Below are 20,638 nucleotides of genomic sequence, written 5' to 3'. Positions count from 1 at the left end.
ATCCTTTTGCCGATGCGCTCCACCACCATGCAAGTCCGACTCCGACACAATCACAAGTGATAGTGTCTGTATATTTTTGCAGCTTCCCCTGCATAAATATATTTCACTACAATTCCCCCAAACTCACCACGACATGCTTTGACCGATGTGTCAAATTGTCACATGGACATTAAATAACAAAAATTGAAAGTTAAAGTTGCTCCAACCAAGTAGTCAAATCCTATATGGATTTGAAGGCTGAAAGAGATATGTCAAAACTAACATATCCAAAAGCTTGACGTCAAATATTATTTTAACATTTTTTAGTCATGGACTCCACTATCATTTACTCTCTTTTAAATTTTACGCATCATAGGCCCTATTTGCTTTTAAAAATATAATAAAATAATATGATATTTGACATTTCGAGTGGAGTTAAATTTGTTCCAAAATGTCAAATTGCCACATAAGCCATCAAATAAAAATTTAACATTTTGCATTTGACATCTCCTTGGATAATTGAAGGAAATGGGTTTAGGCCAGCACATTTGTTGCAAAAACTTGTGCTATAGAAAGAATGAAAATTGAAGACTAGAAAACACCAACTAGCTTTTAGTTTAATGGTACTTTTGGATCCTAATGTTGTAAGAAGCCTCAAATTCGAAACCCCGCAACCCTCATTGATTTAAAAATAAAATACTAAAACACAGAAGCCAGGAAACGTGGGTTATAGAAAGAATGGAAAATTAAATCTTCGGGTAAAACAGAATTTGAACATACCAAGTCTTTGTTATGCAAGCACAACATGAATATACACAACTTTATTTCATCGAAAAGAAAACGTACATAATGTTACGATCCAAACTACAAAAGTATGCTGGCAACTTTCTAACTTACAACTCCAAACTAAAACAAACTCATTCAGCAGTGCATCTACTGGGGTGGTAAGAAGGAACAAGTCACATACTAATAATTATCGCCCATTATCGTAATGCTTATGGATTTGAGTTGGTAGGCTTTTGTCGTAGTCTGCACTGGTTATAATGCCACTAGAACCACCATCATTCCCTTCAAGATCAACAATGTAAACAGGTGATCCAAGTAAGTGGTCGGTGTCTTTGGGAGATCTAGATGTAAAGTAATTAGCCTTCCCCGCAACTGGATGCCTTCCCTTGCTTATGATCTCTTCCAGCTCCATGGCTACTTGCTTCATACTAGGCCTTTCAACCCCTCTTAAGCTTAAACATCTCTTTGCCAGATCAACCACTTTGTCCACCGTCTCGAATTGCCCCTCCATTACTATTTCAGCATCAAGGATTGGATCCAAGCGACCCTGTTCCACTAAAGAAACAAACAAGTTTGCTAGGTTTCTCTCTGCCTCAGGCTTCTGAAAAGAAAGAGCCTTTTGGCTTGTCAACAGCTCCGCCAGGACAACTCCAAAGCTATAAACATCGCTCTTTTCTGTCAGTGTGTTTGACTGGAGATATTCGGGGTCCAAGTATCCCATTGTTCCTTGCACCAGAGTTGATACTTGATTTTGATCTTCAGGAACCAATCTTGAAGCTCCAAAGTCGGAAACTTTGGCCACATAATTCTCGTCTAACAATATATTCATCGCTTTCACATCTCTATGTATAATTGGTGTTCGACTGGAGTAGTGCAAATATGATAGCGCTTGTGCAGTTTCAGAGGCTATCTTCAGTCGTAACGCCAATGAAAGTGGTCGGCGTTTGCCGCCTTTTTTATGAATTTGATCGTAAAGAGTGCCATTGGAGACGTACTCGTAAACCAGTGAAGGCCTTTGGGTCTCTAAACAACAACCCAGGAGCTTCACAACATTTTTATGGTTGATTTGGGCAACAACAATCACCTCATGCACAAGCTGATTACTCTGGCCTGGGCTTGTTGGAAGTTTGGATTGTTTTATGGCAACCATTTTTTCATCTTCCAGTATTCCTTTGTATACGATCCCATAGGTCCCTTCACCAATTATTTTATCTTCATGGTAGTTGTTTGTGGCTTTCTGAAGTTCTTTATCCGTAAAGAGTCTGGGTGTATTATCAACACGTCCATTGTACCTCTTCAGTTGGTTTTCTAAAAATAAGCCACCATTTCTCTCAAAGTATTCCTTTTTAAGTTTACTGACCTTCCTCCTCTTCATGTAGTGCATCAATGAAACTACAACCGCCAGTAAAAAACCGAAGCTCCCAACAACAGCTGCACATGAAGATACAACCAAACTTATCTCATTACATTGACAAAGAAATTCTTTTTTAGCTAAAATAATCAGCTGGCTATATATGATCAAATATGTGAATGGATGTAATTTGGTAGGTAGCCAACTATATAGCTAGTGCGTACATACCGAATAAAACTTTTTTGGTTGTGTTGTCTGCTGCGGAATGTTTGACGCAGGTCCTGGGGTCTTGGTTTTTGAATCCTTTATTACATGAACAAGAGTAATTTCCAGGTGAATTTATGCACTTTCCATTGGTGCAGGGGTTTTTTCCGGCGCATTCATCAATATCTGAAAAAAAAATCAGCAAAATTCTAAATTATAATAGGAAGGGAAGGGGGAATTCTCATGCACATACACGGTGTCATGGAGACCGAACCGCAGACCACTGGCCTGCATGCCAACAGTTCTACCACTGAGCTAACACCCCATTGGAGTAAAATACATATATATTATACAGATATATAGCGTCATTTGAAGAAGCAGATATTAAAATATCTCACCTTGGCAACCATTTGGGTGGTACGGGTTTCCTTGGTAACCTTCCAAACATCGGCAAATGTAACCAGACTGATTGGGGCGGTTGGCACATGTGGCATTCGCCTTGCATGCATAATGCGGGCTCTTTCGAGCTGCATCACAAGGTTCTGGGTCATACCCAATTGCCCAATTAACAACAATTGGAAGCTTCTCTTTTGTGCTCAGCTCTTGAAAACTTTTTTTGGAGAATTTGAACTGGTCTTTCTCCACAACGAAGGCATAGCTGCAGGCGTTGACGTCCTTTACAAATTTATAATTGTTATAGCTCTTCAATTCGACTGTTTGATTGTACAGGCCACTGGGGATCTTAGTTTCACAACAACCAGCGCCAGAGCAAGAGTCCTGATCAACGCTGCCAAGGCCATCGCACCAGGCCGTGCACCCAGTGGCAAACATGGTTTGATTTCGGTAACCTTCGAAAATTACATAAGTATCACAACCAATGGCTACCAAATTGTTTTTGGTATCAGAGATTGTGAAAGGAAGAGGCACCTCGAGCGTAGCCATGAGGTTGCTGGTACTCTGACCCTCGGTGTCATAACAATCTTTCGCAACGAACTGCTGGGTTTGCATCTCGGCATCCGGAAGGTATATGTTGGTAACAATCACGTTACCCCAGTATGTTGTAGGGGGTACAGTGGACGTATTACAAGTGAGATTAAAGTATTCTCCAGCCATGGAACACCCTTCTCCTATGCCAAATGGGTATGGGATTGTGAGATTACCACATTTCTCTTGGCAACCAGGCAGGGCTTGAGGCAGAGCTGCTATTGTTGCAGCCGCTAATATTACAACTGCCACCATTTCCAAAGAGGCTTGCACAATGAGCAGCATCCTCCCATGCAAGGCCATAGCACACCTTAACTCCTTTTGGATATATTTGTATTGAGTATGAAAAGTGTATGCTACTTATGAGTAAAAGTAAAGTAGCAAGCCTGGATATTTATAGGCAATATACAATCAAATGACTAGTTAAGATGGGTATGCTCGCCGTGGCTCATGGGATCTAGACCTTGTATATATTATGCACGCCACAAAAGACAATAATTCAATACCATACATATGCATATAGGGAGCTTCAAGTGAGGGATTTATTAAAATATCTTATTTGAGGGACACTTTTATAACGCTCATTCCGTATTGTATTTCAATGATCCGAATTGTTTAATTTTCACGTATTCCCTCAAAGATTATCTATGCAAAAAGCCACTTATATATATATATGAAGCTATTTCACCATTCAATTATGTGGGGGTCATTTTTGTATTTTCTTGAAACACCATGTCAAAATATTTGAAAATAACCGGCTCCGGTCAATGAAGTAAAATTTGTAGTATACGACATAAGGTCTCTCAAATAATTCAATAAATGATTTTACGCCTTATCAAGTCTTTGTTATTTAAGTTTGTAGCTCAAGTAATCATGGAGCCACAATATATACTCATGTCATGGTTAGCTAGGGGAAGTATAAGGTCTTCCCCTTTACTGATTTGTCTCTTCCAATTTTCCAGTCTACGCCGGGTCGTCTCTTCTCTTGTATAGTCCAGCCAATATCACATTGATAGCACAAGTCAATATCCTACAAGATTCGTTGGCATGTGAGAGAAAAACTAAGATTCTATGGAGATACTGGAAAGACTTTCTTCCCCAAACCGTTTTGCAATCAAGAAAAGAAAAGTGATATGAAAGAAGATACTGGAAAGACTTTTCAAAGTCTGAAACTTCGTGATGAAGACTTGTGAATTTATTGTGAAGACTTTTTTTTGGGGGTCAAATTATTGTGAAGATTAGTGATGAAGACTTGTGAGTTTCAACATTAGTCCCAGTCAAGACTCATTGGCATATGAGAGAAAAACTTAAGATTCTATGGAGATATGATGACTGAATGGATGAGGACGTGTGTGGCAAGCATTTGTATATGATATATTAGTTTTGTCTCCATTTATGCAGAAAAACTTTTTTTCTACGGGAATATATGAAAACAATTTAAAAAGTTATTTCGGTTGTAGTTTTCATTATGTAGTACTCTATGAACACATTTTCTTTTACCTCTCTTGCACCATCTTTGGTCCATCTTTCTGAATATCTTCCTTTCTCCAATACATTTTCTCTGTACGCTTTAAAAATATATATAAAAACTGAAAATAAAAAACGAAAAGTTACAAAATGGGTCGTAAATCACCAGGTAAGTTGTATTATTTTTCCATATATCAACATGTATATACTTTTAGTTGATGATGCAGACCCAAATGGAAACAACCATTTATGATACATTGTTGTAATTTTTATGTTTTCCGAGGCTTTTACACTAAGAATCAATTAAAAAATAACAAATGGCTAGTTTTGAGTTTTTATCTCCAAATACATTCTATATGGATTTTTGTATAATATGTCCAGCTAAAATGGACTTAATTATGAAAAAAAACCTAAATATTTTGTCCCTTTGAAAAGTCAAATTATTTCTTCCTTTTTACTAATTTGTTTGTTCCAATGTTATCCAGTCTACGATGGCCGGGTCGTCACTGAACCAACGCCAAAGACATATAAACATATCAGCGTCAGCGTTTCTCATACGTTCATGTTGTCGTTTAGCTTCTATACATAATCTTATAGTTGTACATGGAGTCCACCCTTTGATAATGGTAGTCAGCATTCAGCTTGCTCCAGCACGTACTAATGAAAATTCCAACAGGACAGTAACTATGGCCAACATTAACTCACAGTTGGAGACAAACAACCAAGCAAACTAACATATATATATATATATTGCAACAGGAACAACTTCCCTTGGACATATAATTGGCGCGATGGAGAAGGGTGCATGTGGTTTAGTGTTCTATATCTCAAATAAATATTTGTGGAATCCCTTGTAAGGCTCATTCAGGGTTCTATTTTAATAATTCGAACTGTCTAATTTTCAAGTTTTAATGCATAAATCATCCTCGAAAAATATTGGACAAATCATAATTTGCAAATCATGTATGGTGAACATTGTTTCGAATGTAAAGAAACCAAAACACTGTTGGCGTGAGTCAACGTTCCTGTTAGGAATATAGTTTGTTCCTATTAGGAATAGAATTTATATTTTATTGTAATTATCTAATTTTAGTAGAATTAGGAGATTTTGTACATATTTCCTATTTGTACCCACTCTGTATGTAGTATATATATTCCTCCTTGAGAGAAGAATAAACATATCAGTTTAAACCCTAATTATTTTGAGTTGGTATCAGAGCGGGTTCCGATCCGTCTCTACAACATCAAAACCCTAATCCTGAAAAATACCTATTTCCGCTGCACCTAGCCTATACACCTAAGCCTGTGCCGTCTTATATCTCTTACTGTCGTCGTCGTCTAATCTTCTGTTGCCGCCGCCATCTATCACCATGTCAGATGTCACTGAATCTTCTTCTTCTACTCCTATTGGAACGGTTCATACCGAATCGTCTACCAATCTATCTATGGGATTCAAATTGAATGGATCCAACTATGAGATATGGGCTTCGATGATCGAACTCCATGCTACTACACAAGGCAAATTGGGTTACCTGACTGGCGACACTGATGCCCCTGATTCCCAAGACCCAAAATATGGGAAGTGGAAAATTGCTGATACTGTTGTGAAAAGTTGGATGCTACGAACTATGGAAACCCAGTTTGTTGAATTTATTTCATACTCTACCTACTGCTAAGGAAATTTGGGATGCTGTTAATCAAATGTTTTATGATGGCTCTGACATATCCCAACTTTATGAACTGCGGTGCCAGGCTACCCGTCTCAAGCAAGAGGGTCGTCCTGTCTCTACCTATTTTGCCGAACTTATGGCAATCTGGCTTGAATTGGACAAGAGACGTCCTTTTCAGATGAAGTGTGCTGATGATATGAAGACTTTTCAGGCTGCTGTTATGGCAAATCGTGTGTATAATTTTTTGGCTGGCCTGGACGATACTTACGACAAGGTCCGTAGTGATATTCTACGGAGTGATAAAGTTTCAAGTATCGAAAATGTATTTTTTATGGTCCGTCGAGAGGCTCAACGCCAGAATACTATGCTTGGATCCGGCACCAAGATTGGGGAACCTGCTGTTTTGTTTGCTTCCAAAAACACTGCTTTGGTTTCTCGGCATACAGGGTTTAGCTCTTCTGTTGTTCCGCCTCGTCGCCTGACTTCTACAGAAAAAGACAAACTGAAGTGTGATCACTGTGGTGAAAAGAGACATACTATTGACACCTGTTGGGCATTGCATGGGGTACCAGAATGGGAGAAGGAGCGGAGGCGTTTAAAGAAGGAACAACTTAACGGCAAAGCTCATGTGGTTGTTGCCCCCACTTCTATGGTTGACACCACCACTGGGCACGGCCACCTTCCTGCTACGCCTCCTCCGACCTTGACCGCGGTCTCAAACACTCCACCACCTCCACCTCCAGGTAATTTTGGCAAGGCTTTCCATGCCCATGACACACGCGATACAGGTTGGATTATTGATTCAGGAGCTACTGATCATAAGACGTATAATTCTGCTTTATCCTCTACTACTCTTCCGCCTCATCGTGATCATGTTCTGACTACTAATAATACTGTTGCTCCTGTCACGGGGGATGGTTCTATACTCTTGACACCTGCTTTACCATTGGACAAAGTGTTACTGGTTCCATATTTGTCTAGTAATTTATTATCTGTGCCGCAAGTTACTGAGCAGTTAAATTGCGTTGTACTAATGTATCCGTCTTCTGTCTTACTACAGGATATCCAACTCAGGAGATCTTTGGTCGTGGTACTAAAAATGGGGGGCTTTATTATGTGGATGATGTAGCAACTAGTCGGGTTCTTCATGCTGGTAGCGCCGAAACTTCTCAGCATCGCCAGATTTGGTTGCTACATTGCCGATTTGGTCATGCCTCCTTTGGATATTTACGACATTTGTTTCCAGCATTATTTAGTGGTGTAAACGAGTCTGCTTTCCAATGTCAGACTTGTATTTTAGCTAAGAGTCATCGGGTATCCTACCCTCCAAGTTGTAATAAACGATTTATGCCATTTGATTTAGTTCATTCTGATGTTTGGGGACCTTCTCCTGTTTTTATAGCCTTGGGAGTTCGTTGGTTTGTGTTGTGTTGTGGATGATTGCACTCGTATGATGTGGTTATATGGGATGAAAAATAAAAGTGATGTGGTCGAAATTTTTCAGCGTTTCTATCAGATGATTCAGACTCAATTTATGCTCCCTATCAAGGTTTTTCGATCTAATAATGGTGGAGAATTTGTTAATTCGGTGTTCTCCCAGTTTGTCCACACTAAGGGTGTACTCCATGAGACTACTTGCCCTCAAACACCACAACAGAATGAGGTTGTTGAACGTAAAAATGGGCAGATCCTTGCTGCTACCCGTGCTCTGCTGCTTGGTGCGTCAGTTCCAAAGCGGTTCTGGATGGATGCTGTTACCTATGCAGTCTATCTCTTGAATCGCCTACCTTCACGAATTTTGGATTTCCAAACTCCTATGCAGGTACTGACCTATCATATCTCTGCCTCTTTTATGTTGACTCTATCTCCAAAGGTGTTTGGTTGTGTCGCCTATGTTCAAATCCATCAGAATCAGAAGAGTAAGCTGGACCCTTGTGCTCTCCGCTGTGTCTTTCTGGGTTTTTCTCCTTATCAGAAAGGCTACCGATGCTATCATCCTGCAACCCGACGTCTATATGTCTCTATGGATGTTACCTTTATTGAGGATGAAATGTTTTTCTCTGATACACCCGAGCATGTCCTTCAGGGGGAGACTAGTTGTGAAGGACATAACTAGCTAGATTTACAAGGGGGTGTAGTATTGGATAGTTTGATACAAAGGGAAGAACCGACCGAACCTGTTGAACCAGCTGAACTTGCTACACTAGCTGAACCTGCTACACCAGCTGAACCTACTATTTTAACTGATGCCCCCCATGAAGCTTCTCTAATAGTACCCGATCAAGCTCCCCTAGATATTCCTGAGGTAAGTGCTTCTATTCATACTGCTGATAATTCTTATGTTTTATCGCCTAGAAGGAACCGTGGGGTTCCACCTGATCGTTACGCACCAGAAGGCAAAGCAAAATATGTTATTGCCCATTATGTGTCTGATCATAGGTTATCTCTTGAGTGCAAAGCTTTTGTGACCAGAATGGATAGTATTAAAATTCCAACCTGTGTTGAGGAGGCATTTAATGATCCAAAGTGGGCTAAAGCCATGAATATTGAAATGGAGGCACTGCAGAAAAATAATACATGGGACATTGTTGATCTACCAAAGGGAATGAAGCCTGTAGGATGCAGATGGGTGTTTACAGTTAAATATAATGCATATGGTACTGTGGAGAGGTACAAGGCAAGATTAGTAGCTAAATGGTTCACTCAGACATATGGAGTTGATTATCATGATACATTTGCACCTGTGGCTAAGATGAATACTGTCAGAGTTTTGTTGTCCTTAGCAGTAAACTTGGATTGAACCTTGAGGCAATTTGATGTAAAAAATGCATTCTTACAGGGTGAACTAGAAGAAGAAGTGTACATGAGTCTTCCACCAGGGTATAGCGTTACCGGTGGCACGGGGAACGTGTGTAAATTAAAAAAGGCGTTGTACGGGTTAAAGCAGTCTCCTCGGGCATGATTTGGCAGATTTACTATAGCTATGAGGAAGTTTGGTTACCAACAGGCCAATACTGATCATACTCTATTCATTAAACATAGGGCTGGTAAGGTGACTTTGTTGATTATTTATGTTGATGATATGATTGTCACTGGTGATGATACTGTAGAAATCGAGAAACTGCAGAAGCGTTTAGCATCTGAATTTGAGATGAAAGATTTGGGCAGTCTGAAATATTTTCTAGGAGTGGAAGTCACTCGATCTAAACATGGCTTATTTCTTTCACAAAGGAAGTATGTCATGGACCTGCTAGCAAATACTGGAATGCTTGACTGTAAACCAGCTGATACACCTATTGTTGAGAATCATAAACTTGGTGTTTATGTGGATTAGGTTCCAACTAACAAAGAAAGATACCAAAGGTTAGTTGGAAGATTGATTTATTTATCATTGACACGCCCTGATATTGCATATGCGGTAAGCGTTGCTAGCCAATTTATGCATTCACCTAGTGAGGACCATATGGCTATTGTGATGCGTATTCTGAGTTACTTAAAGTCTGCTCCTGGGAGAGGTTTATTATTTAAGAAAAATGGCCACTTGGATTTAGAAGGTTACAATGATGCAGATTATGCAGGGAATATTACAGATAGACGTTCTACATCAGGTTACTTCACCTTTGTTGGTGGTAACCTAGTTACGTGGCGTAGCAAGAAGCAAAACGTTGTGTCTCGGTCCTCTGCAGAGTCTGAGTACAGAGGGATTGCCCAAGGGGTTTGTGAAATATTGTAGTTGAGATGGTTTAGGTGGTTACTTGTTGAAATTGGGTTTAGACCGGATGCTGCTACAAAGCTCTACTGTGATAATAAGTTTGCATTTGAAATTGCTAACAATCCGGTGCAACATGATTGAACTAAGCATGTAGAAGTTGATCGGCATTTCATTAAGGAGAAGCTGGAGCATAAGTTAATTTCTATACCTTTTGTGCCTTCTTCAGAGCAACTTGCAGATATGTTGACCCATGCCGTGTCAAAGCGCCGATTTGAAGACTCACTTGACAAGTTGGGCATTACCGATATTTATGCACCAACTTGAGGGGGAGTGTTGGCGTGAGTCAACGTTCCTGTTAGGAATATAATTTGTTCCTATTAGGAATAGAATTTATATTTTATTGTAATTATCTAATTTGAGTAGAATTAGGAGATTTTGTATATATTTCCTATTTGTACCCACTCTGTATGTAGTATATATATTCCTCCTTGAGAAAAGAATAAACATATCAGTTTAAACCCTAATTATTTTGAGTAACACTTGCTCCTTCTAAACCACATCTTAATTACATGAACACTAAATTTACCAAGACTGGTAACCCCATAAACAATGGACATTAAACTTAATCCATTTCCTAATTCATTAGAAAATACATCATACTTAGTTTATTTCAATTCTGGCTCTCCTACATCAGCCAATTATGAGGCCGAGACTGCTTTAACAATTGCATCCAAATCATTGCAAGAACTCCCTCCTTCTTTAACGGCATCCAAAGCTTTCTTCCTCAGCTCCATCACTTGAACCCTCTTGGGCCTCTTCCCATTTACAGACTCAGCCAAGACCTTGCTTAAACTCACTGAGTAGGGAATTGTCCCCAATCCCTCACAAGCCTTGATGGCCACGCCAAGCTCATCCACCCAAAGCCTGGTGTTGTCAACTTGTCATAATGGTTAGCTTGCATGGGCTATGTGTTGTGAATTAAGAGAAACTTAACTCACACTCCCCTAATGATCTTGTTGTTGATGGACTTTGTGACAAACACAATAATGGATGAATCACACACACACATTTGAAAAACCAACCAAGCACAAAGTGACACAAGTATTTATAGAGGTTCAGCAATTGCCTATATCCTCTTGGTGATCCCCTTGAGAAATTCACTAATGAAAGAATAAGTTAAAATTTTGGTTTACAAAGAAACCCCCTTAGAACTCTATTCTCACCCCAAGCTCTCTTTTCACTCTCACCCCTTTACTCAACACTTTGATGCACTTGTGAACACTCTCACAACTCTTGGTGTTTCCCCCTTTTGGTGTCTAGACTTACAAGACTACAACTCAGCTATAACTTGAACTGATTTTCCTCTCTCTCTTCCTCCCTTGGTGAGTTAACCTCCTTTGAACATAATAGCTCCTAGCTACTTGACCACCTTGAGATTAACCACACCCTTGGTGAACTTAATCACACTTTGCTGTCTTGCTTCCTCTTCCCTTTAATACACAAGCCTTTGTACTTGAGAAAATACTCCTTCTTTTCTCCCACATTCTCCCCTTGGTTTCCAGACTTGGACCACAACTTGGGCAGAACAAAGGCTAGTCATTTGCAACTGCATCCTCAGCCACCCTATCTAGAGCTATAGGGTAGGTACTCCTTGAAGCAAGTCAACAAACATCATTCAATAGTGTTCCAGCTTTTCCAGCACCTTGCTAGACTTCCTAGAACCCATAAAACTCCTTGGAAGCTCGAGGGATTAGGTAGGGAACCGACACATGTGAAAACACCTCGAAAATAGCATGGAAAAAACAGCACAGCAACACTGACGACCGGTCGCGGATACCTTACGACCGATCGCTCCAGCTTTTCTCCAGCTTCTTCGACTCTGTGCAAAAATGCCCGGTCGCCCAAACCTTGCAACCGATCGCTGCCTCCTTCACTTGTAACCTTAATGTGAGCCAATTTTACAACACTATGCAACCATCAAAACCCCACCCAGAACCCCCTCCAGTGCTGAGTTCCAACCGCAGTGAGTCAAATATGATCCAAAGGCCCGATGCCTCAGTATTTCATTTTGCAGGGCACACCCTTTGATCACCAGGCCTCTCCCCGCCACACGATCTTCGAACCCATGTGGGATCATGCTCTGATTCTCTTCATCAACGCCTGTTCCTTTCATTGGGGCCCTCATGGCCCATATGAAGAGGGCCCCACTCTCCTCCAGTGCACTGGCTACAGCCTTCATCTGCCATCTATTTATTGTAGTGTTGTAAATTGGATTGGAATCCGATTCCGACGAATTCCGGATCGAAAATTTCCAAAAAAATTGGACTGCGATACATTCGATATCTGAAAGTGCTGAAATTCGAAATTTCCGATAAAATTCAAATCGGAATCGGAATGTATTTGTAAATTTTGAAAATTTCGAAATTCTGATCCGAAAATTTCTAAAGTTCTTCGAACCCTTTCCGATCCGATTTTTCCAATTGTTTCTGAAAAATTCCAACTTTATAATAATATTTTATGATTTATAATTTTAATTGCATTGTTTTTAGTTTATAGGTCCTATATATATTTCATTTCTTATTTGTTATATTCAAATGCCCTCCAACATACAAACATTCATATATACATGTATACTAAACATAGGAGTATATATTACTTTAAGACTATGTATTTTGGGCTAACATGTTTGTTTGAATATTACAAAAAATCATATGTGTGGTTATCATATCCAAACATACTATATAACAAAAATGCATGTATACTTATGTATTCTATATATGTGTATCTATTTTTTGTTATAATATATGTGAATATATAAAACACACATACATGTATACATCAGAATTATACACATGCCTATATATACTAAAGGTTTATTATATATACATATATATATATATATATATATATATATATATATATATATATATATATATATATATATATAAGAGTGCATATCACTTTAAGATTATGTATTTTTAACTATACTATATAACAAAAATGTATATGTGTGCTTGTTACTTATGAATCATGATAGGAGTATATGTGTGCTTGTCTAGAGCAAGACTAACACATTTTTTTTTTTTTAAGAATGAACAAATATACATATCACAAATTATTTTTCCATTAAATTGTTATTAGCTAATACCACGTGAAATACTTTCATTTGGTTTTAGATGTACGTGTGTATCTTTTTTTTTTTGTTACAATATATATGTATACATAAATCATAAAAGATTTCCCAAGTTATATTTATACAAACCAAGATTAAACATAAATTTAATTATATCAAATAGAAATTATCTCTCCCTATGTAAATTAAACATACATATAATCTATTATAAGTAATGGTGCTATCTACTATACTACTATTTCCTTTAAAATGTTAATAAATTTTTTTTAAAGATGAAATAAGATTTAATAAATAAAATTTACATCACAAAATATCATAAATTAATCAAGTGCATTCATTGTTAGTTAGTTTTAACATAATAAAAATTGTATAACATTTTTAATTGTGCAACTCTTATTCATGATAAGGTTTATATAATATTTCCAACAAAAACAGAAAAACAAAAAGGTTTAATATGCCAGCAGCCCCAATTACTTTTATCCCAGCCCATTTCCCAGCAGCCCAAATGCCAAATCCCAACTCTAATCCCCTATTTCTTCATATCTCCACTGCCGTTTATTTTCTCATCTTTGTTTCTGTTCCGACCAAATTACCGGCCCAAACAACACCAAAGAAAAGCCTCGAAAAATGTCCCTCGCACGAGCTCAGATGTCCAGGCCATATTGAACTGAGATTGACAATGATGAGGATGCTAACCACAAGCCCACGACCAGGTAATCGTTCTTTTATCACTCCCTTTCTGCTGAAAAGAAGTGAATTTCATTCTGATGGTGATAATAATGTTAGTGATATGGAGACTCTGATTCAAACACGGTTCAAATCTGGAACACTTAAGTCAGAGGAAGCATTGGGTTACTTCAATTCCATGATTCAAACGAAACCCATTCCCTCTAATTGGGCTTTTAAATGTTTGTTTGGGACACTTTACAAGATGAAGCAATATTCTGCCGTGTTATCTATGTATAAACAGTTGATGGGTTGTCGTCAATTCCAACCTGATAACACTACAATGAATATTTTCATGAATTGCTTGTGCCGTCTGAACAGGGGTGGACTTGGGTTTCTCTGTCTTAGCACTTACCTTTAAATATGGTCTTGAGCCTGATGCTTATTCCCTGAATGCTTTGCTTCAAGGGCTTTGCAAGAATAGCGCCCTGTCTGAGGCAGTGGAGTTGTTCCGGAAAATTGAAGAGAAAGGATACCCATGTGATGAATTCACTTATTCTACTATAATTAATGGGCTATGCAAAGCCAGGAAAATTTGTATGGCACTCAAGATGCTTAAGGAGATGCAGGAACACAGAAAGTCTAAGCCGAAAATTCGAGATATGATCAACAAAGGTGTTGGACCAAATATCGTCATTTACAATTCTCTAATTAAAGGATTATGCGACATGAATCATTGGGAAGACGTATTCTCTCTGTTTGAACAAATGAAGGATCACGGACTCACGCCAGATGTTGTCACCTACAATACTCTAATTTATGGATTGTGCCAATCAGGCAAGTGGGAAAAAGCCAAGAGCTTCTTGATTTGCATGGTTGATAGTGGAATTCCACCAGATGTATATACCTACGGTATTCTAATCAATCCTCTTTGCAAAGAAGAAAGAATTCAAGAAGCGCTTGCTCTGTTCGAAGACATGACTGGGAAAGGCATAAATCCTAATGTTGTCATTTTCAATTCCTTAATTTCTGCTTCATGCAAGTGTTGCAAATGGGAAGAAGCCGCACAGTTATTTCAAAACATGGTTGATAGTGGAATTTCACCAGATGTGTATACCTACAGTGTTCTAATCAGTGCTCTTTGCAAAGAAGAAAGAATTCAAGAAGCACTTGCTCTGTTCGAAGACATGACTGGGAAAGGCATAAATCCTGATGTTGTAACCCTTAACATTGTTATGAAATATCTTTGCAAGGACCGAAGGACCAATGAAGCCCTCACTGTGCTAGAGCTAATGACTGAAGGAGGTCTAAAACCTGACGTTGTCACTTACAACTGTTTAATATATGGCATGTGCCATACAGCTCAATCGGGAGAAGCCACAAGGTTGTTTGATGAAATGGTAGGTCGAGGGATCTTACCTGATGCCATAGTGTTGAGAACACTTTTGGATGCTCTCTGCCAAGTAAGGATGACAGAGGAGGCTCGCAAAGTATTTGAGGCAAAAATTAAGTATGGTATGGAGCTTGGCACAATATCTTGCAGTATGTTGGTTAATGAATACTGTTTGCTTGGCAGGATGGATAAGGCAAAGAAGGTCTTTAATTTCTTGGTGGCTCTGGGTCATGTGCCTGATATTGCTTCTTGCTATAACGCCTTGGTGAATGGTTATGTGCAAGATAAAAGAATGGGTAAAGCTTTGAGGCTTGCTAAAGAAATGATCCAAAAAGGATTGATGCCTGATCTAGAGACACAAAAAACTTTGAAAGGTTTCCGTTGTAGAAGGCATGTTGCATCTGCAGAATAAGCTTTTGACTCCTCTAATGCGAATTATTTCATGCTGAATCTCTTTACGTGGTATGAAATTTAAATTGTACATAGCAGTCATATGCCATTAAACTTCTAATTGATGTAATTGGATTCCCTAATTTGATGGAACATGTTAGATGGATTTTGATATCCTAATTTTAGGGATTATGCTGCCAATCCAGTCAGGATGCAATCCAAATAAAACCAATTCAACTATGCTGCAAAACGACATGCTTTATTTTCCTCTAACATTTCATACAACGCTAGTCATCATAGCGTTACACTCACAAGTATCACGAAACATTTTAAGCTTCAAATTGTTGTAAAGGTGAATCTAAAATTGGAGCTAATGAGAGAAGAACTCGAATATTGTTAATCTTTGCAACCAGAAATCTAGATAACCAACTCCACAAGTCTAACTGTATCCTTTGGCTACCAACGTTGCTTTATATATGGTGATGATCCAACTATCTTTTTTCCTATTGGAAGAGACATCAACTCTCATCTCATGTATTATTTTAATGCATAGAAAGGGGATAGAATTTGAGTGCAAGGGAATATACTGATCTAGCTTGACTTGTTAGCAGGCCTAACAAATAAGGACATGCACAAACAGAGCATTGGACAATTTTATTAATAAGTCAAGAGACAAAACACAAGATAATATTGCTTTAATGGTTCAACAACACAAGATAATATTGCTTTAAACAGAGCATTGGGCACTTATATCTTTGGTCACCAACCACCTAATATTGGTGCGAGTAATATTGAACATGATGAAGACTGTGACACAGAGTTTGATGATGCACATGAAGGTGAGATACAGCAAGAACATATGGAGATGTCTGAGGGACAAAATGAACCTTCACTTGATGAGAAGACTATTGAGAATAATCCCTTCATTATTGAAGGTATGCCTCTTGGCCTCTAAATCGGGTGTAGCCCATGGGATACGTATACTTCTGCTAGTGATTTATGGATTTAGTCTGCTGGAATGTTAGAGGTGCTGCTTGCACTAGTTTTCGAAATAATGTTGTGGAGTTGATTCGCACACATCACCTGGATCTGTTGTTTATTTGCGAACCGAGGATTAGTGGAAAGAAAGCTCTTGATATGGCCAATTCCCTTGGTTTCTCTTCTTTTGAAATTGTGGATCCTGTGGGCTTCTCTGGAGGTTTGTGGTTGCTTTGGAATGAAAACAAGATTAACATCCAGATTTTGGGCACTACTGACCAAGCTATTACTTCGTGTGTCTCCTGGCATGGTCAAGCTCCTTGGATTCTGACTACCATTTATGCTAAGCCTTGTGCAAGCAAAAGGGCTATGCTTTGGGATTACCTCAACTTTGTGGCTAGTTGCCATCAATTACCTTGGATTCTTGCGGGTGACTTCAATGAGATGTTATTTATGGAAGACAAACTTGGGGGTGCCAACCCGTACAGGCTGAAAGGCTTCAACAAGTGGTTTACGGAAAATGATATGATTGACTTGGGTTACTCGGGGCCTAAATTTACTTGGACCAATAATAGGGTTTTTGAAAGACTTGATAGAGCTGTTTGCAACCTAAATTGGAGGCAAATGTTTCCTGATGCGAATGTGTTGCATATTCCGAGAACCAAATCCGATCATTGCCCCATCAAAATTTGCTTACAGTCCCGCCAGATCTCCTCCCCAATTGCTAGACCCTTTAGATTTGAAGCGATGTGGATGCAGCATGGAAACTTCAAAGACTTTGTGACGCAGAAATGGGGACAGATTCCGGGATCTGCTCTTGACAAGTCCTATGGGCTTATTCCACATCTGAAACAGTGGAACCACAATACTTTTGGCCATTTGAAACGTAAGAAAACGCTTATTCTTGCTAGATTGGATGGTATCCAAAAAGCCTTATGCCATTGCCAAAGCACGTCTCTGTTTAAGCTGGAGGATTCCTTGGTGCAGGATTATAATGCGTTACTTGACCAGGAGGCATTATTTTGGCAACAAAAATCGCGGCTTCAATGGCTACAAGAAGGAGATAGAAATACAAAATTTTTCCATATGACAACTATAATAAGGAGAAGGAGAAATAAGATTGAGAGACTGAAAGCTGATGATGGTATTTGGGTGGAGGAGGCTAATGGCTTGAAAAACCTTGCTGTTAACTATTTTTCCAAATTATTTTCACAGGGCCACTTAGTTCCTACTCACATGGCCATACCTAATTTGTTCCCAGGTTTGGCACGTGCTGATCTTTCTAATTTGGTGAAGCCAGTTGATTTTTATGAGATTAAAGATAGCCTTTTTAATATTGGCAATCTCAAAGCTCCAGGAGTGGATGGTTTCCCAGCTGGGTTTTATCAAAATAATTGGTCATTTTGTGCCAATGACATTGGCGACTTGGTCTGCAATGTCTTCAATGAAGGGGTTGTGCCTACGAATCTGAATGAGACCCTCATTACCTTGGTCCCCAAAATTGACAGCCCGCAAAATATGACCCATTTCAGGCCCATTAGCTTGTGCTGTACTCTCTATAAAGTCATCTCCAAAATAATTGTTGCTCGGCTGCGTCCGCTCATGGTGGATCTGATAAGCCCTCATCAAGTCAGTTTTGTGCCAGGTAGGCAAATTTCTGATAACATTGTTATTGCGCAAGAACTTATGCACAAATTTCTTGCTTCTAAAGGAAAAAAAGGTTTCTGTGCTTGGAAAATTGACTTGTCAAAGGCTTATGATAGATTGAGTTGGAGCTTCATTGAGTATGTCCTGAATGAATTGTCTTTACCCCCGCAATTTATCAAATTGATTATGGCTTGTGTTTCTACTGTTAACTATAGAATTTGCATTAATGGGGAGCTTACTGAGGCCTTTACCCCCAAGTGCGGGATTAGGCAAGGTGATCCGCTATCACCCTATTTGTTTGTGCTTTGTATTGAAAAATTAGCTCATATTGTGCTGGATGCTGTGAATAGTAAAAGATGGAATCCTGTGAAACCTTCGCAGTCTGGCCCCGCTATTTCCCACCTGTTTTTTGCAGATGATCTACTTCTTTTCGCTGAAGCTACCCCTAAGCAAGCTCGGGTTATGAAACACTGCTTAGATACTTTCTGCAAAGCCTCAGGTCAGACAGTTAATTTTGAGAAATCCATGATCTATTGCTCTCCTAACACACGCAGTGTTGTGGCTAGTGAAATCAGCTATATTTGTGGATCTCCTCTCACTACAAATTTAGGCAGATACTTGGGCATGCCTCTGCTGCACTCCAGAATAAATAGAACTACTTATCATAGCCTGATCGATAGAGTTAATAAACGGTTAGCAGGATGGAAAAGCAAGTTATTATCTCTAGCTGGGAGGGCTACTTTGATTAAGGCAGTTACGGCCTCAATCCCTGTCTATGCTATGCAAACTATCAAACTCCCTGCAAGCACGTGTGATAGCTTGGACCGCCTAAATCGTAACTTTTTCTGGGGGGGAAGTGGGACAAAACAAAAGACTCACCTATGCCAATGGAACTTAGCTTGCCGCCCCAAGAACAAAGGGGGCCTGGGCTTCAAAAAAACTTCAGATATGAACCAAGCTCTACTGGCTAAAATGGGGTGGAGACTCCATCGAGGGGACCCGGGACTGTGGGCAAAAATTTTTGAAGAAAAATATATGAAGGGCCATTCTATCTTAGAGAACACTCTCCAAGGAAAAAAGGGCTGCTCCTCCACTTGGAGAGGTATTTTACATGGAGCTGAGTTACTCAGGCAAGGTATGATTTGGAGGATAGGTAAAGGGGACAGTGTCCATTTCTGGAATGATAGGTGGATCTCTAACATCCCTCTCATCCAGCATGAAGGTATCGTAAGGCCTGCCCAACTTGATTGTACAGTTTCTGAGTTCATGAAAGACGACTGGTGGGATGTTGATAAGTTGAGAACTATGCTCAGTGAGGATTTGGTCCAAAAGATTGTTAGTTACCCTATTGGTTTTGGTACTAACCCGAGGGACATTCATATATGGGACTCTACTGCTAATGGTGTGTTCACTGTCAAATCTGCTTATGATTTGTTGTTCAGAGACGTTGGTCGTTCTGATCCCTTCTGGGATGTGCTTTGGAAAATTAATGTTCCTCCTAAACTGAAAGTCTTCTTCTGGTTGGCGTACCAAGACAAAATCCTGACAAACGAACAGAGAACTAAAAGAAACTTAACCACAGACCCTTCTTGCAGCCTCTGTGGTTGGCACTCTGAATCTGTCCTCCATCTCTTCAGAGAGTGTCCTAATGCCATAAAGGTCTGGGACGCTGTCTGCACTCCTAGACAACTCTCTAACCTATCTACTACTAGTTTGCAAATCTGGCTTATGGGGAATTTGTGCTCTAAGGCTACTTGGGGGGCTGGTCTGCCTTGGTCCTCTGTGTTCTTGTTCACATGCTGGTTTATCTGGAAATGGAGGAACCATTATATATTTACTGATAAGAAGGAGTTGCCTCCTTATCCGCAAAGAATAATTCTCCACGCAATTAATGACTGGGTTGATTCTTCCACTGTACCGAGTGGAAAAAAACCCAAAGTGTTGATTTCGCTTGTTTGGGAGCTGCCTGCAAATGGCCTCTTTAAATTGAACATTGATGGCTCTAGGAAATCTCTGTCTGGAGCTGCTGGTGCGGGAGGGGTCATCCGGGACTCTATGGGAGATTGGAAGGGTGGCTTCGCTGTGAACTTGGGCAAGGGCCAGATTTTGGAAGCTGAAATGTGGGGTTTGTTCTTTGGTTTGAAGCTGGCTGTTGATAAAAGGCTTTTCCCTTTGATTGTTGAGATGGACTCTGCCATTGCCGTCCACTTAGCCAATAAGGCTGCTGTTGATGAACTACATCCTCTTGCTGGATTAATTGCAAGCTGCAGAAACCTCA

At 39.5% G+C, this 20,638-nt stretch overlaps 2 protein-coding genes and 1 pseudogene across 2 annotated transcripts; 1 reads left to right on the top strand and 2 right to left on the bottom strand.

Moving 5' to 3' along the window:
- Positions 1 to 751: 751 nt before the first annotated feature.
- On the bottom strand, positions 752 to 3,722 carry LOC110773948 (wall-associated receptor kinase 2-like). The gene is made up of 3 exons (XM_088255222.1): positions 2,719 to 3,722; positions 2,345 to 2,506; positions 752 to 2,196 (listed from the first exon to the last, which is right to left on the bottom strand). Exons 1-3 carry the CDS (start codon positions 3,605 to 3,607, stop codon positions 953 to 955), a joined length of 2,295 nt encoding a protein of 764 aa, XP_088111348.1. The 5' UTR covers positions 3,608 to 3,722; the 3' UTR covers positions 752 to 952.
- Positions 3,723 to 10,851: 7,129 nt separating this feature from the next.
- On the bottom strand, positions 10,852 to 12,392 carry LOC148297384 (flavonol 3-O-glucosyltransferase UGT89B1-like). The gene is made up of 3 exons (XM_088246727.1): positions 12,235 to 12,392; positions 11,991 to 12,119; positions 10,852 to 11,077 (listed from the first exon to the last, which is right to left on the bottom strand). The coding sequence occupies exons 1-3, from the start codon at positions 12,390 to 12,392 to the stop codon at positions 10,852 to 10,854; spliced, it is 513 nt and encodes a 170-aa protein (XP_088102853.1).
- Positions 12,393 to 13,966: 1,574 nt separating this feature from the next.
- LOC148297383 (uncharacterized) lies at positions 13,967 to 15,890 on the top strand (annotated as a pseudogene).
- Positions 15,891 to 20,638: the final 4,748 nt, after the last annotated feature.

This window comes from Prunus avium, chromosome 1 (assembly GCF_965620075.1).
Source record: "Prunus avium chromosome 1, drPruAviu1.hap1.1, whole genome shotgun sequence".
Classification (NCBI taxonomy): domain Eukaryota; kingdom Viridiplantae; phylum Streptophyta; class Magnoliopsida; order Rosales; family Rosaceae; genus Prunus; species Prunus avium.
This window is presented reverse-complemented; position numbering and strand designations above follow the sequence as displayed.